The sequence below is a fragment of the Dipteris shenzhenensis genome, chromosome 5 (assembly GCF_047967505.1).
Source record: "Dipteris shenzhenensis isolate YYH24624 ecotype China chromosome 5, Dip_SZ_1.0, whole genome shotgun sequence".
NCBI lineage: Eukaryota > Viridiplantae > Streptophyta > Polypodiopsida > Gleicheniales > Dipteridaceae > Dipteris > Dipteris shenzhenensis.
Window position 1 is genome coordinate 61,197,753 of NC_141600.1, and position 16,281 is coordinate 61,214,033.

The 16,281-nt window shown below is 46.1% G+C and overlaps 1 protein-coding gene across 4 annotated transcripts in view; it reads left to right on the plus strand.

The window, feature by feature from the left end:
- The first annotated feature begins 1,874 nt into the window (after positions 1-1,874).
- The window catches only part of LOC147902275 (transcription initiation factor TFIID subunit 8-like), a 29,384-nt gene continuing 14,977 nt past the window's right edge, over positions 1,875-16,281 (plus strand). For all 4 annotated transcript variants that reach the window (XR_015541029.1, XR_015541031.1, XR_015541030.1 and 1 more), the window contains exon 1: positions 1,875-3,363. Coding sequence is in view for 1 of the 4 variants with exons in the window: in XM_087375196.1 (XP_087231322.1) it covers positions 2,066-3,337 (1,272 nt within the window). In the remaining 3 variants the exon portion in view is untranslated. The remainder of the gene's footprint in view (positions 3,364-16,281) is intronic.

Here is a 16,281-nt window from a genome sequence, read left to right on the forward strand (position 1 = left end):
AAGGTTGTCCAAGGTTGTTGTCAATGCATTAGAAGTTCTTTTCTTCTACCTATGCATCTATCCCTTCAAGCTGAGTCATGATGCTTTTTACTTTGTTCAAAAACTATGCCAAGGACTCATTGATGTTTATTGAAGCCCATAAAATTTGATTTTGAGATGTATTTCTTAATTCTTTGTTTAGCTTCAAACATGGTGTTCAATTCATCCCATGCATGTTTAGCATGTTCCTTGGATTGTATGTGGTTGATTAAAATTATTACCCAAGTATAGCCCATTGAGTTATAATGCTTGTTCATCCTTCTCTTCCAAACTTTCACTTTGTTCATCCTTCTCTTCCCAATTTTCACTCGATGCATTATGTTAAGAGGTACCTCATTTATACAACCCAACTATGGGACCCTTTCCCCAGTGGTCTTCTCGACAGATGAGGTACTTAATGCCATTTGCAAAGGTCTTACTAATTGAATTACTTCAATATCGATAGTGTCTAATTGCATACGATGGGGTAGATTTGACGACTGCATGAGCTCAAAAAAGCAATCACGTTTCCTATTTGGACCACTTGAAAATTCATCTTGGATCAAAGTTATGGCATGACAAAATTTAATCAAGAAGAGGAGCAAAAAGAATGATGGGTCATGCGGGTGCACATGCAACATGCATGCCAATGAAGGGGTGTGCTAGTGAAGCACAATGATGATGTGGCACAATGTGTCATGTGTTGCAAGGATAACTGTGCCTATAGCGCACTGTTTGCCTAGGTGGCTGTGATGGTTGGATCACCATATGGTAGTGATAATGTGGCACTACCATGTGTCAATGTTTAGGTGGTTGGGTGATGAAGTGGCACTACTAACACTATTACCTGCCACATGCCAATTATTGGAATGTCTTATTTGTCATGTGATGTGGCATCATCTTCTCCAGGCTGGTTGTTATGTGCTGGTTGTTATGTGGCTGACTTGGCCTACTAATAGTATGTTGATGAGTTACATCGTTTGAGTCTGTCTTGCCACTTGGTATGTGTGCATTGCTTGGTGTCAGCCATGTTAGTTTGGCAACCGTTTGCTTTGTACTCATGTCGCTTGTGTTATGTATTTTTTGTGCATCATGTCATTGCTAGCATCGGTGGTGGTTGTTGCTTGCTTATGATTGCTGGGCTAGACTACGCCTTTGTGTTTATGGATGTTGTCCGTGCTATAGCTTTTGCTTGTCTGCTTTGTTATTGGTCTCACATCCGGGTCAAATCGGTAGTCTACTACTTTATTTGGCATGCGAGCCACTTGTTGCACATAATTCGCTTGGTTTGTTTGCTGTTTCTTTGCGTGAGTCATATTGATGTTGTTGTTTCAGCTTAGTTTGTTGCTTTTATGTCGTCAAATTGTATGTGGGCAGTAATCACGAGTGTTTGAATAGGTCCTTTAGCTACGCAAGTGCTTGTTTGACAATCAACGATTGTAATTCAAGCCCATCGTAAAAAACTACCCAGGTGAGATTTGGTTTTAGGAGAATGGGAGCCACCGGATTCGCTTCCTCAGAAACACAATCACCAGCATAGTGATACTTAGTAAAGCTAGCTTATGCACCAAAGAAGATTGGCGACCACTAGGAAAGCTCTCTCTCTCTTCAAAAGCACTAACAAGAGAACACTGTGTCTATCACAAACAACCTCTCTTATAGCATGAAGCCTCAACGAAAGGGATGAATTTGCTCTTGTACCATGTGAAAACATGAGTATCTTGGAACTATGGTGTGCTTAAACTAATCTAATGTGGATGAACCCTAAGTGCACACATTGATGAAGAACTACTCAATTTCAAGTTGGTTTAAAACACATAATCACAAGTTGGTGCTTAGTGGAGGACAACTGCTTGCACATGCCTCGTTGTGCATACTTTGCCCTAAGAGGGGGGCAAGGAAGTTATGCTAGATCAGCTCCACAACCCTATTAGTCGTAACGCTTAGTCTATATATAGGCGAGCCGAATGGCTTGAGATATGAGCAGCGCCTGATTTCATTTCATGGTAGTTCATCATCATCCTCGTCTCCACTCTCCCAGTCGGCGATGGTGGCCATTGGCTCTGCAAGCTCTAGCCATAGTCTTATTACCACCACCGGCAGCAGCAGCAGAACGGCAAAGTATTGCACGGATGGAGACGAATTTCCTCGAGCTATAGCAAAAACAGCCGTGGGACAACTTTGTGAATTGGCTGGATTTCAGTCCGTCCAACGTTCAGCAATGGAAGCGCTTGCTGACATTGCAATCCGCTACTTGTCCGACATCGGAAAGGCATCTCAGTTTTACGCCAACCTTCCAGGTAGAACGCAGAGCAACGCCCTGGATGTAATTTTGGCTTTGGAAGATGTTGGTGCTGGGAGCGGGGGCGGGGGCTTCGCTGACATCAATCGGTCGGTTTCTAGCTCAGGGATCCTCAAGGAATTGATGCGATTTGTTGAGTACGGCGAGGAAATCCCTTTCTCCAAACCAGTGCCGCACTTCCCAATCTTCAAGAAGAGAACTGCTATTCCAAGTTTCTCCCAGCAAGGAGAAAAGCCTCCCGATCCTCACATTCCTTCGTGGTTGCCAGCGTTTCCTGATGTTCACACCTACAAATCAACCCCAGTCTGGAGGGAGAGGAGAAGTGACCCTAAAATGGACAAACTAGAGCAAGCCAGGCAGCGGCGTAAAGCTGAGCGCTCCCTTGTTTCTCTCCACTTGCGGTTGTGTTCAACCGGGGCTGCTCCATCTCTCGAGAATGCTACAAGTGCCTTTGGAACCTCGCCTCCTTCTAGACATCAGACTCCTTTGGGCGTATCCGCGTTTGAACAGGAGACTAATCTTGCAAAGCCTGAGGGTGACAGCATTCAAGGAAAAGTTAAGGGCAGACGTCCAGCGATTGGCGTTCAAAATCCTTTTCTGGCTCCTCCTCTCCCGCCTGAAGCGAAAGAGGTTTCGACTTTGGTTTTCTCGGGCCCCAATTCCCAATTACCCATTCCTAAGACAAAAATAGAAGGGCAAGTAGCTCTACCCTCCGTCGTAGAGGCATTCGCACCTGCACTAGAAGCCGCCAGGTATAGTCTCGAGCAAGACATTGGAGCTTCCAAGCAATCAGGGGGTGTTCTTCCTGATATGAAGGAAAGAACGCCAGTTTTCTTGACGTTAGATTTTGGAAGAAGAGCCAGTCAAAAAGCTGTTGCGGCTGGTCTTAGTATCAGAGGCAAGGACAAGAGAAGAGGGCGTGTACAGTCTAAAGATGAGGAAAAAGATGAAAAAAAGAGAAGAGCAGAGCAAATACTTGCACAGAGTATGGAAGGGACTGAAGATGGACAATCATAGGACAGATTGGCTTCTGGCTAGGGCAGGTATAACGCTTTTCGTTGTAAATCTGCTTAGCCTCATAGAGCTCTTTGGAATTTCGCTTCCTCCTCCTTGCCCCTGTCAACACATCACTTATGGTGTCCACATTTTCAAAGTCTTATTGTGTTTCTGTGTAAGTTTGATTTTCCTTTTGTGGTGCAATGTTCACATGGAAATCTCTTGTTACTACCAATATTGTTCTTCTTATTTATGGAATACTCAAATTATACTAGGAGTAAAAAAGCAGGTTTACGCTTGCTAGTTTGGCTGACAGGTTGGAACTTAGCTATGCCTTTCAAATTTAACAATAGTTGTAATTTTATTTTTTGTAATCCTGTGAATAGACTGACTTACTTTTGAAAAATGAGAAACAACAGGAGAAATGGCTGACCAGCCAACAATCGTGAGATTTAAGAAGTCATATTTACTAGGAGACCTAACCTTAGGCCATTCTTTCAAAGGAAAAACGAGAAGACACGTTAGACACCCAGTTAAGGACTCAAAGATAGGTGCAAATATATCCACGATGACTCCTTTGGAGCGCAACATAAACCATCATGACCAATTCGGATAATGGTGTTATTCTCAAAGTATTCACCTTGATTCAAAAAAGAAAAGGTAGCACAAAAGTTGTAGATGCTGAGGATGTCCTGTGTCGGTTAAACTTTCTTCTAGATTCGAAAGAGAAAAGGTGCACAAAAGTTAGAGATGCTGAAGATGTCCTTTGTTGGTTAAACTTTCTTCTAGATAATTTGTTCGTAACTCTAGGAGGCTCTTTATTTCAACAAAGCATTGGTATTCCGATAGGCACTAATTGTGTCCTTTCCTAGCAAACTTCTACGTTTTCATGTATGAATTCTAGTTTATGAAATGGTTGATCTCTTGTAGGACTTGTCTAATTGACTTAATAGCCCCAAACATCTGAAACTTTAAAGATTTTATGTACAAAGATCCAAACTCTTTTGGTGGAGGAAGATATCCTCGAGAATTTTGTGAACTTAATCGTACAGCTAGTGGAAGCTATTGGGATATCGTCTTTATGTTTAGAAGGTGATATCTTTGATAAACGACAAGTTACAACAACTTGAGTATGCTATGTTAATGCCTCACATTGACTCAAAGATTTCTGATATGGCTAAATATGGAGTGATTACTTTCCAATTCTATAGGCTCTCGTCTTGGCTTAAGTAAGAGTGCATTTATTTCCCAATTTAGTAATTTAATCATCAACAAAGGTTCTAGAAGCAATGAATCATGTGATTGGGAACAAATGACATGTACCTGTGAAAGCACCCTCAATGCCAATGCATGGGGCGGATGCATGCTGCTTGCTTCCTAAAGATGGCTCTATTAGAAATGACCCAACAGAGGGAATGCACAGCGGAAGACTTATAGTAATGCCCAGGAGCTCACACAGTGTGGTGTGTGGGGTGGAATCACAAACTTCTTTACGTAATGTGCATAAAATAGGTGTGCAGACTCATCAATAGACAATGAACCAGCCAGATAGAGAAACCACCAAAATATATATTTCCGTCCAAAACTATGGACACAATACAAAAGAGATAGATCCAGAGTCCCACCAATGGTGTGGTCCTCTGATCTTACCACAAGGTCCTCCTCCTATCTGCTGGCTATCTCTAGACTCGAGCCCACGTGCTCCACCTCGAGCGTAAGTAGACTTTCCGTCCAAAGATCTCAGCACCTCGCTGTTCTAGTAGGCAGCCTAGGCTTCAGCCCCACTTGAGCTCAGTCTGCAGCAACTCTGGCCCTGCTTTGCCTCCTAGATGTAGGCCCAAAGATCAGGCTTCTGCTGCTCCTGCTGCTCCTATGTTTGCTGACTTGCTGGATGTGAAATGAGGCCTGTGGCCTCTGCTTTTATAGGCCCCAAGGGGCCCTTGAAGTAACCGACCAGCCAGCCCTAAATGGGCTGACTGGCTGGTCTGTTTGGGCCGACCAGTCTGCCCCAAAACCAGCCCTTTAAGGGCTCCAAAAACTAGGGCCCTTTGGCCCACACAACTAGGGCTTTTGGCCCTCCAATCTAGGCAAGGGCCCAGCCTATATAAGGCATGCCTCTGCCCACTGGCAGCCCCATTTGCTGCTCCCCTGCCATGCCAGCACCTGTTCACCCTGCTGCTGCTGGTTCTGCCCTCTGCCAGGCTCTTCTCCAGCCACGTGTGCAGCGCTGTACTGAACCGTACTGCTGCTGATGTCATCGTGCCCTGCCAGGTCAGATCTAGGACTTGCTGTCCCTGCCTTCTGCTCCTTCCACAGGTTCCGTCCTTTGCAGCCTTCTTCTCTTGTGAGGTGCTGCCCATGTGGCAGCCCCCTCTCTCTTCTCTGGGCATCTTTTGCCCTAGGTCTCCCTCCCCCACGCTCTCCTCATTTGGGTGCTTACAGATGGGGAGGTGACCTTTCCAACAGGCTCAACTAAAGAGGGCCCTAATTTTACATGTTGGACATTCTATGACCAATAGCTCTTGCTTTGAGTAGAGACAAACTATATACTAAAGTGCTCAAGGCTCTTCATTCTATGGATAGCAGCCACACCATGGATAGCTGGCACATCCATTTTCGCCTCTTTCCAAAAATTGCGAGTATCTCGTCCATCCTATGGAAGCAGCAAGAGTTAACACAATACACAATTCACAACTTATAATCTATGGTCCTCTATTTGCAATCCTAGGACCTATGTGATGGCCCTATGTTAGATTGATCATCATAGGACAGCTGGCTAAGCCATACGGAAAGTACTAGTTGAATTCAGCCCGATGTAACTGTCAATTCAATCTGCCGAGCTGCCTCCATCAAAAAGAGTTGTGACCTTTTGTCCTCCGACCTGAACATAACACATGAGGACAACCTTGATTGGTTGACCTAGAGGTCCTGGTTGGTCAGAGGGGGATGTCATGTTGATAACAGTTGTACAAGTCCTTAAGTGCATAGCATTCACTTTAGTGATCGAGTAGTCTTCGAAGGTTTTTAAGCCTCACAATGTGTTTGGTCATGCCCATCAGCTAGTTAGTACTAGATCCTTGGCCCTAGATGTTCACTTTGCTTTAGTGGAATGGTGGCGAAGAAGACTTCTATTGTCACCACTCACCACTATGCAGATGTTTTCATAGGCGCATTGTGGCTTGTAGACCCAAAAATACTAGTGACGTAGAAGGATTGAAGTAGAAATTAGAAGGATTGTACGTCACAGTCAGTGATTCAGGTGGAAGTCTCGGGTGCTAACCGTGGTTCTTGAGCTTTCACACAAGAAGTTGGCAGCTGGTCTCTTGATGATCAGGAAAAGGCTGTCATATCAGGAATGGCAGGATTTAATGGATGCCAAGTTACCATGAGACAGTATATCGTGGGAGAACTGCAAAAAGCAGACACAGCCTTCACCATTGAGCTACAGGCCATAGGCTCTCACTCAGCCATTGCACTACAGGTTGCAACAGGCCTTGCATGTGTTTCAGCCTCGGCTGAAGAACATGTCACAGGCATCTATCAGCAAGTGGCCATCTGCCAACCCTAGGGCAGGCACGGGGGTTGCAAAATCTTCAGATGGAGGTAGATCAGCGCAGGCGCCAGTAAGGAACTTAGTATTCACACTTCCACACTTAGGCCCGGGAATAGCGTTAGGCCGCTGCAAACCATAGAGGTTTTGAGAGGGCTGATCCTGAAAGCTAACATGTGGTCTCTTGTTAGCTTCAACATCCCTATCCCCATCATCGGGCTTCCTTTTCTTTGACCGCAAATCAGAATTCAGAATTTTCTGGAAGCGAGGATCGTGTTTGAATTGCGTGAAAGCACTCATGAAACTCTGCATCTGTACCCTGAATAAGTCCACATCCTCCTCATCAGTCCGATCATCCTGATGCTCAACATGCCGGGACTCTTTTCTTGCACCTTGATCATCATCATGAGACTGAGACATCTGTTGGGGTAAAGGCACATTGCCAACCCTTCATTAAAAGATAGGACACCTATGACTGTCTTAAGACAGTCATAGGGTAAACCTAATCCTAATAAAACACAAGTGAGTTTGTGGTGTGGCTCATCATTTTTCACACCCGCACTTGAGTGTCTCTCTCTCACTCTCACTCTCTTGCTCTTCTTCCCCCTTCACTCCCTTTCAACTGGTATCAGAGCCATTCCCCTCCACTCCCTATCAGAGCCATTCCCTTCACTCCCTAGCCTACCCACCCCCAAGTACAGCAAGTACGAAAGTACAAAAGGCATTTTTTGTTTGGGGAAGAAAGAGAGTTGAAACAGCATTCTGCTCTTCATTCCTCTTGATTCAGGGTCATTTTTGAGTTCATAAAACTGTCTTATCTTGAAAGTACAGCACGTACTTTCATTCATCTCGTGCTTGAGGTGAAGGAACCACAGTGTGTGGTTGATTGCACAGTTATTCTGTTTTGGGAATGTAATGCCTTGATTTTGCAAGAGGACATATGCTTTTACTGGGTTTGAATCTCAGTTTACAGGTGAACAGATCATAGGGCTTTTGCCCGGAAGGTGATGCATTGTATGCCTTGAGGCAGTGTGGTGCCAGAGAGCACACATTTGTCTTGATTTCCGCAGTGTCGAGGTGACATTTTCTTGCAGGTCACATTTCTTGTGCCACACTCAGAGAACCTCAGTTGAGCCACGCTTGGCCAGGGCGCATCGAGTTTACTCGGTCCCTAACTGTCCATCGTTGACAGTGCTCAAAAGGTTCCTCATTGAGTGTTTGTACGTTAGGATCTGTGTATGTCATTTCTACACAGGGCAGTATATGCATTACATTGGTGGATGATTTTGTCAGAGAGATTTTCATATTGCATGCTACCTCAGTGTTGAGGTGTTCTCCACTTGATTCAGGTGTCAGATCAAGGGGCTTTTGCCCAGACTTTGTTTGATAGCACTTGGGTTACCGACAGAGATCTTCAGATGCATTTTCTCCCCTTGGTATAAGGATGATTGCTTGGGATTTATCCCATTTACTGTTGCAGGTTTTGTGACAGGCTGAAGTGTCATTTTTTTTTGGGTGTTTGCCAAGTGGTTTCTGCAATTTAACTCAGTGCAATACCTCATCTAAGGTGGGAGAAGTGATCAGTACAGTCAGTACAGCAGTGTTTACAGCAGTGTTTGTGGTTTGTCAGATGATTATGCACTGTTAAGCACTCATACAGCAGTGTTTACAGCAGTGTTTGTGGTTTGTCAGATGATTATGCACTGTTAAGCACTTGTTGAGCAGCTGCAGCAGTTTGAAATTACTGTTTTTTATGCCTCTTTGAGCACAGAACAGTGTGTCAGAAGGTACAATATTTGCAGGGTCATTTACTGTTTTGCTGCAGATTTTACTGACAGTAAAAACAGCACCATTGAGAGTGCTTCTGGCTCTTGAATAGAGCAGGTTTTTCTGAGAAATCAGAATTTTTATTCAGTCTTTTTACTTCCAGGGAGTCAGGTACTTTCCTCATCTGATATGGCATCAGGGGGAGGTGATTCTTCAATTCTGAACATAAAGAAACTGGAAGGAGCACACAACTATGCATTATGGGCAGAACAGTGCTTGAATGTACTTCTGTTAAAGAAGATTGCTAAGCCCATAAGGGTGAAGGGTGTCAAGCCATCTGACATGGCAGCTGATGACTGGGAAGAGCTTGATTTGTCTGCGAGGGCAGCTATCATGCTCACTATTTCAGACACTCTTGTGTTCAATGTACAGGCTGAAAAGACCTCTTATGGTCTATGGCAAAGACTAGAAGAATTGTATGCCCAAAAGAGCTCAGCCAGTAAGGTTTATTGGCTAAAGAAGCTGGTTGATCTTCGCATGAAGGAAGGTACAGCTATGACCTCACACTTGAGTGAGTTCAATGCCATCTTTACACAGCTGATTGCACAGGGGTTGAACCTTGATGAGGAGTTCAAGGCTACTTTCTTGCTGTGTACCCTCCCCGAGAGTTGGGACACTTTCAAGACCACCCTGTCAAACTCGAATGTCACTCTTATTTATGCTGATGTAGAGAGCTCTCTCCTTATGGAGGAGATGAGCAGGAAGAATAATGTGGGCAGCAAGTCTTCAAATGCTTTGCAGGTACAGGATAGAGGCAGGACTCAGCAGAAGGGGAGATCTGCTAGTAAGTCCAAATCCCGCAGTCAGTCCCGTGGCAAAAAGGACATTGAATGCTTTTATTGTGGCAAGAAGGGACATGTGAAGTCTAAGTGCTTCAAGTTCATACGGGATCAGAAAGCCAAGAAGGCTGAAACAAAGGATGCAGGAAATGCAAGCAAAGGCAAAGGCAAGGCCAAGGCAGATGACTTGGATGCAGTGAATGTTGCAGCAGAGGACAGTGACAGTGACATACATGATGTTTTATGCTCTTCTGCTGTAATAGCACATGCTTTGGTTATTGATGGCCATGACATGCACACCTGGCTCTTGGATTCAGGTGCCTCTTTTCATGTTACTCCTCATAGGGAGTGGTTTACTTCCTACACAGGTACTCATGGAGTTGTTCATCTTGGGAACAACTTTGCATGTCAGATTGCAGGGATTGGCAGTATACAGATAGTATTTCCTGATGGACGGTCATTTATGCTTGATGGTGTTCGCCATGTGCCGCAAATGAAGAAAAATCTGATTAGCACTGGCTTATTGGATGACAGTGGTTACCACACCACATTTGGGGATTCCAAATGGGTGATTATTGATGGCCAGACTGTAGTGGCTGAGGGTTTTAAGAGTGATACCTTGTACCCTCTTTATGTTTCCAGTGTGTGTAATCATGTTGTGGCCATAACCGAGCTGCCAAAGGTTTCATTGTGGCATAGCCGGTTGGGACACATGTCTGTTAAAGGAATGCAAGAACTGTCACGTTTGGGTTATCTGCCGCCTCTTTCTTTTTCAGATTTGCCCACTTGTGATCATTGTATATTTGGCAAGCACTCTGTCACTCCTCATAAGAGGAGAACTCCCTAGAATAGAGCACCACTTGATCTAGTGCACACTGATTTGTGTGAGATGCCACAGTTATCACTAGGGGGTGCAAAATATTTTATTACTTTCATTGATGATGCCACACGTAAGGTGTGGGTCTATTTCTTGAAGCATAAGGGAGATGCCTTAGATGCTTTCAAGAAGTTTGTTGCTCAGGTTGAGAATCGGACAGGACGCAGGCTGAAATGCCTCAGGTCCGATAATGGGGGTGAGTACTTGTCACATGCTTTTGTGCAGTTTTGCCAAGCTAAGGGCATCAAACAGGAACTCACAGCCCCTCATAATGCATCTCAAAATGGTGCAAGTGAGCGTATGAATCGAACTATTCAGGAGAAGGTTCGATGTATGTTGTCTTATGCTGCATTACCCCATGGCTTTTGGGCAGAAGCCGTGCAAACAGCAGTTCACATTATTAACAGGTCGCCAAACAAGGCTTTGGAGTTGAAAGTGCCAGAGGAGGTGTGGTCTGGCAAGCCACCTTCATATAAGCACTTACGTGTATTTGGCTGCGAGTGCTTTGCTCATATACGCAAAGAACTGCGCAACAAACTGGATCCAAAGTCTATCAGATGCATCTTTATGGGTTATGGTGACGAAGGTGAAATGGGGTACAGGTTATGGGATCCCGTTAAACGGAAGATTATACGCAGCAATGATGTCATCTTTAAAGAGGATAGTGTACACAAGGAACCCGTGCAACCTGTGGAATACAGGAGGGTTATTTATGATGATGTTGGACAGCAAAGAATGCCCATTTATATGCAGCAGCAACCTGCTGCAGATCACCCTGTTCAAGAGGGTATACAGGCTGAATATCAGCCAGATAATTTTGCCAATGATGCACCACTAGATATGCCAGCAGATGGAGCTGTAGCACAGCCAGATATGGTGGTACAGCCACCCGTCATGCATGAAGAACAGGCTGGACAGCAGCCTAATCCGGAACATTTTGTTAGGAGGAGCACCCGTGTACAACGGCCTCCTGCCAGGTTTGTTCCAGGAGCCAATAATGTGGCTGATTTTATCATGCTGACAGATTGTGGTGAGCCTTCCAGCTTCAAGGAAGCTATGGGAAGAACAGAGAAAAAGAAGTGGGAGAAAGCCATGCAGTCAGAAATGGACTCCCTACTTCAGAATGATACATGGGACTTGGTGCAGTTACCTGCAGGCAGAAAGGTTTTGCCATGCAAGTGGGTCTACAAAGTCAAAGTGGATTCAAATGCTTTACCTAGGTATAAGGCCAGATTGGTTGCCAAGGGATTTAAGCAGGAGAAGGGCATTGACTTTGATGAGATCTTTTCCCCTGTAGTCAAGATGACTACTTTGAGAGCAGTGTTGGCTCTTGTTGCTCATGATGACATGGATGTTAGAAAATACCCACTAGAGGGTACACGTAGCGGAAGACTTATAGTTATGCCCAGGAGCTCACACAGTGTGTGGTGTGGGTGTAGAATCACAGACTTCTTTACTTATGTGCATTCAATAGGTGTGCAGACTCATTAATAGACAATGAACCGATCAGATAGAGAAACCACCAAATAATATATTTCCGTCCACAACTATGGACACAATACAAAAGAGACAGATCCAGAGTCCCACCAATGGTGTGGTCCTCCGATCTTACCACAAAAGTCCTTCTCCTATCTGCTGGCTATCTCTAGACTAGAGTCCGCGTGCTCCACCTCGAGCGTGAGTAGACTTTCCGTCTAGAATGATCTTCTCCACCTTGCTGTCTGGAAACCAGTCTAGGTGGGCAGCTTCCTGCAAGCTAAGTCTGCAGCACAAGGCACTTATTTCTCCTCCTGACTGTAGGCCCAAAGATAGCCCTGCTGCTGCTCTTTCTGCTGATGGAATTGCTGCTCCAGATGATGCTGAAATGAGGCTAAATGGCCTCTTTATATAGGCCCCAAGGCCTGGCCAAAAAAACCGACTCAGTCTGTTACAGAAACCGACTCAGTCTGTACAGAAAACCGACCCCACAGTTCCCCATTTATGGGACTGTGGGCTGCCCTTTTGGGGCACTCATTACAAGGGCCCTTGGCCCATCTTTCAAGGGCAGATGCCCTATAAATACAGGGTCCAGTCCCCCCCAAAACTTACTGCAGACAGTGCGCCTCCTGTCTAGATCCATCCCAATCTGTCCCAGCCATACTTCCGCACTTTTCTGCCCCTCTGTCCTGCACATAACAGATCTAGATGTGCTGCCCACATGACAGCCATGATGCTGTCTATGTGGCAGCCCTTTTCTCTCTGTTTCTGTTGGGTACTGCCCTAGGTCTCCCTCCCCCATGCTCTCCTCATATGGGGGCTTACAGATGGGGAGGTGACCTTTCCAACACCCCCTCTCACCGACACATCTCAGCCCAATGCCGACACGTCGATGAAGATGCTCTAGTAACTCCCTGGTCGTAGACCTCTGGAACCTTTCGGTGTCGAAATCTTTTCCTAGCTTTGCATCCAGTGGCTCCTGCTCCACCAGGTCCGGTTCCGCTTCCGCACACCATCCTGGTACACAGGTCCATCTCTGGTAGCACCTCCTGGTACCACCTCCTTCAGTCGCATTCCCGCCTCTGAACTCGAGCAACCCAGCCGTCACGATCTTCCAGTCGTCCCCCTCATAATGAGTGAACAACCTAGAGTCTTCCAGGCACCATGCTCTGAGGGTCTGTTTCAACCCGTCCTTCCTTTGGCAAGGTCTGCAACCAATGAATATTTCCAGATAACCTGGACCATGAACTCTCGCTGAGTTCTCAAGCAGGTACTCTTTTGGCTTCAGTACTCTTTGTCCACCACCTTCTAGCAATCTGCATCCGAGATTTGAAGAAGCACCAATACTTCCCCTTCTGCCTTCGAAGAAGGCCAATTCCTTCCAATCTCTTATAACCTGAGACAAATGAAGAGCAGAATCTCCCCACAGCATGCTATAAAGGCTCAAATGCAGAATATCAAATACATACCAGACTATTGTTCTGCCTGAATGTTCGCTCTGAAAGCAAACCCTGTACCTCAATGAGGCACCCGCCAAGATCCTGTGTAATCCTGTACTGTCCCCTTCTGAAGTCCAGCATCCATCTGACCATGAGACCCCAGGGCTTTCCATGGAATCCACTCTCGTGTCAGTGTCAACAGTTACACCTGGAAGGTTCCAAGCACTCCATACTGTCCTTCACCTTCACAAAGGCATCTGACTCCTCGTCGACCCAACTCTCTATGTCAGACATCCTTACTGTGATTTCGGGATCAACATACCTGACCTTGGTAACACTCGGTGATGTCACCAGGAACAATTCTTCGATTACCACATTAGCTTTGGCCTTTCCCTCTGAATCTGGGTCAGACTCCTGTTTGTTTTTCAGATCCGCCTTTTTCTTTCTGCAGTCCTTTGCAAAATGTCCGAGCGTATCACAATAGAAACACTTCTTCTTGTGCTTCCTCTTCGAAGTCCCCTCGTCATCAGAGTCATCTTTATTGGACTTGCCACTGTTAGGCTTGCCCTTTCCCTTACCTGCGGAATCCTTCACCAGCATCGCCTTGTCATCTTTGTCCCCGTTGTAGAGCTTCTCCCGAGCTTCCTCCTGTAGCAGTAAGGGACACAACTCCTCAAATGTCAGAGGTTTGGTCCTCTGTCCTGCTGTCACAGCTGTAACAAAGCTCTTGAAACTCCGAGGCAATCTCCTCAGTACCATCAAGGCCAGATGGCATGAGTCTGTCTTCTGACCAATCGCTGCTAACTGATCCCGCACCACCTTGACCTTCGTCAGATGATCATGCACTGTATCACCTTCTTCCATATCAAGATTGTAGAGTTGATGCTGAAGAAGCACGATCCGGGAGGTATTATCTGTCTCGTACAAATCCTTCAGGGTGGCCCACGCCTCTACTGACGTCTCGGCCAACTGGATATGCGGAAGAACAGAGTCCGCCGTAGTCCCTATGATTATTGCCAGGGCATGGGCATCTCTTTCTTCCCAAGCTTCAAGCTCCTCTCTGTCTACTGCCATGAGTACCTTCCCTTTAGTGTCCACCATGTCTTCCGGCTTCGACTCCTCTCCCGTGGTCAGCTTCCACAACTTCCGAGCCACTAAATGACTCCGGATCTTCACTTTCCAGATCGGGTAATTAGTCCCGTCCAGGTTCCCAGACTCTCCAAAGTTAGGGATAGTGAAAGAGAGAAAACTGGAGGAGGAGGAAGGGATAGCAGGGGCTGAAGAGGCTGTCGACATCTCTGCTGTATATACCACACAGCAAAATCAACCAAACTCAAATGCAGTAACCCAGAACTCTGAACGCACCTGACTGAACCTGAGTCACCCTCCTTCTTGCAAGGGCACAATCCTCCAGTCGTGGAAGTCGATTCCCTAGAGCTTCTGAATCAGGGTCGTCCTTCAGCAAGGTCCCTGCCTTCAGGCTCCCACACCTGTGAGCCTCCTACTTGGGCTCTGATACCATGTTAGAAAATACCCACCAGAGGGTACACGTAGCGGAAGACTTATAGTTATGCCCAGGAGCTCACACAGTGTGTGGTGTGGGTGTAGAATCACAGACTTCTTTACTTATGTGCATTCAATAGGTGTGCAGACTCATTAATAGACAATGAACCAATCAGATAGAGAAACCACCAAATAATATATTTCCGTCCACAACTATGGACACAATACAAAAGAGACAGATCCAGAGTCCCACCAATGGTGTGGTCCTCCGATCTTACCACAAAAGTCCTTCTCCTATCTGCTGGCTATCTCTAGACTAGAGTCCGCGTGCTCCACCTCGAGCGTGAGTAGACTTTCCGTCTAGAATGATCTTCTCCACCTTGCTGTCTGGAAACCAGTCTAGGTGGGCAGCTTCCTGCAAGCTAAGTCTGCAGCACAAGGCACTTATTTCTCCTCCTGACTGTAGGCCCAAAGATAGCCCTGCTGCTGCTCTTTCTGCTGATGGAATTGCTGCTCCAGATGATGCTGAAATGAGGCTAAATGGCCTCTTTATATAGGCCCTAAGGCCTGGCCAAAAAAACCGACTCAGTCTGTTACAGAAACCGACTCAGTCTGTACAGAAAACCGACCCCACAGTTCCCCATTTATGGGACTGTGGGCTGCCCTTTTGGGGCACTCATTACAAGGGCCCTTGGCCCATCTTTCAAGGGCAGATGCCCTATAAATACAGGGTCCAGTCCCCCCCAAAACTTACTGCAGACAGTGCGCCTCCTGTCTAGATCCATCCCAATCTGTCCCAGCCATACTTCCGCACTTTTCTGCCCCCCTGTCCTGCACATAACAGATCTAGATGTGCTGCCCACATGACAGCCATGATGCTGTCTATGTGGCAGCCCTTTTCTCTCTGTTTCTGTTGGGTACTGCCCTAGGTCTCCCTCCCCCATGCTCTCCTCATATGGGGGCTTACAGATGGGGAGGTGACCTTTCCAACAAGTGGGGAGGTGATACATGGGACTTGGTGCAGTTACCTGCAGGCAGAAAGGTTTTGCCATGCAAGTGGGTCTACAAAGTCAAAGTGGATTCAAATGCTTTACCTAGGTATAAGGCCAGATTGGTTGCCAAGGGATTTAAGCAGGAGAAGGGCATTGACTTTGATGAGATCTTTTCCCCTGTAGTCAAGATGACTACTTTGAGAGCAGTGTTGGCTCTTGTTGCTCATGATGACATGGATTTATGTCAGATGGATGTGAAGACAGCCTTTCTTCACGGAGATCTCCATGATGAGATCTATATGAGTCAGCCAGAGGGATATGCTGTTAAAGGGAAAGAGCAGCTTGTGTGTAAGCTCAAGAGGAGCTTGTATGGACTCAAGCAGGCGCCAAGGGAATGGTACAAGAAGTTTGATGCCTTCATGCAGTCCCAAGGGTATCATCGGTGTGAGACCGATCATTGCTTGTACACCAAACGGGCAAAGGATGGCAGTTTGATGCTACTCATTCTATATGTGGATGACA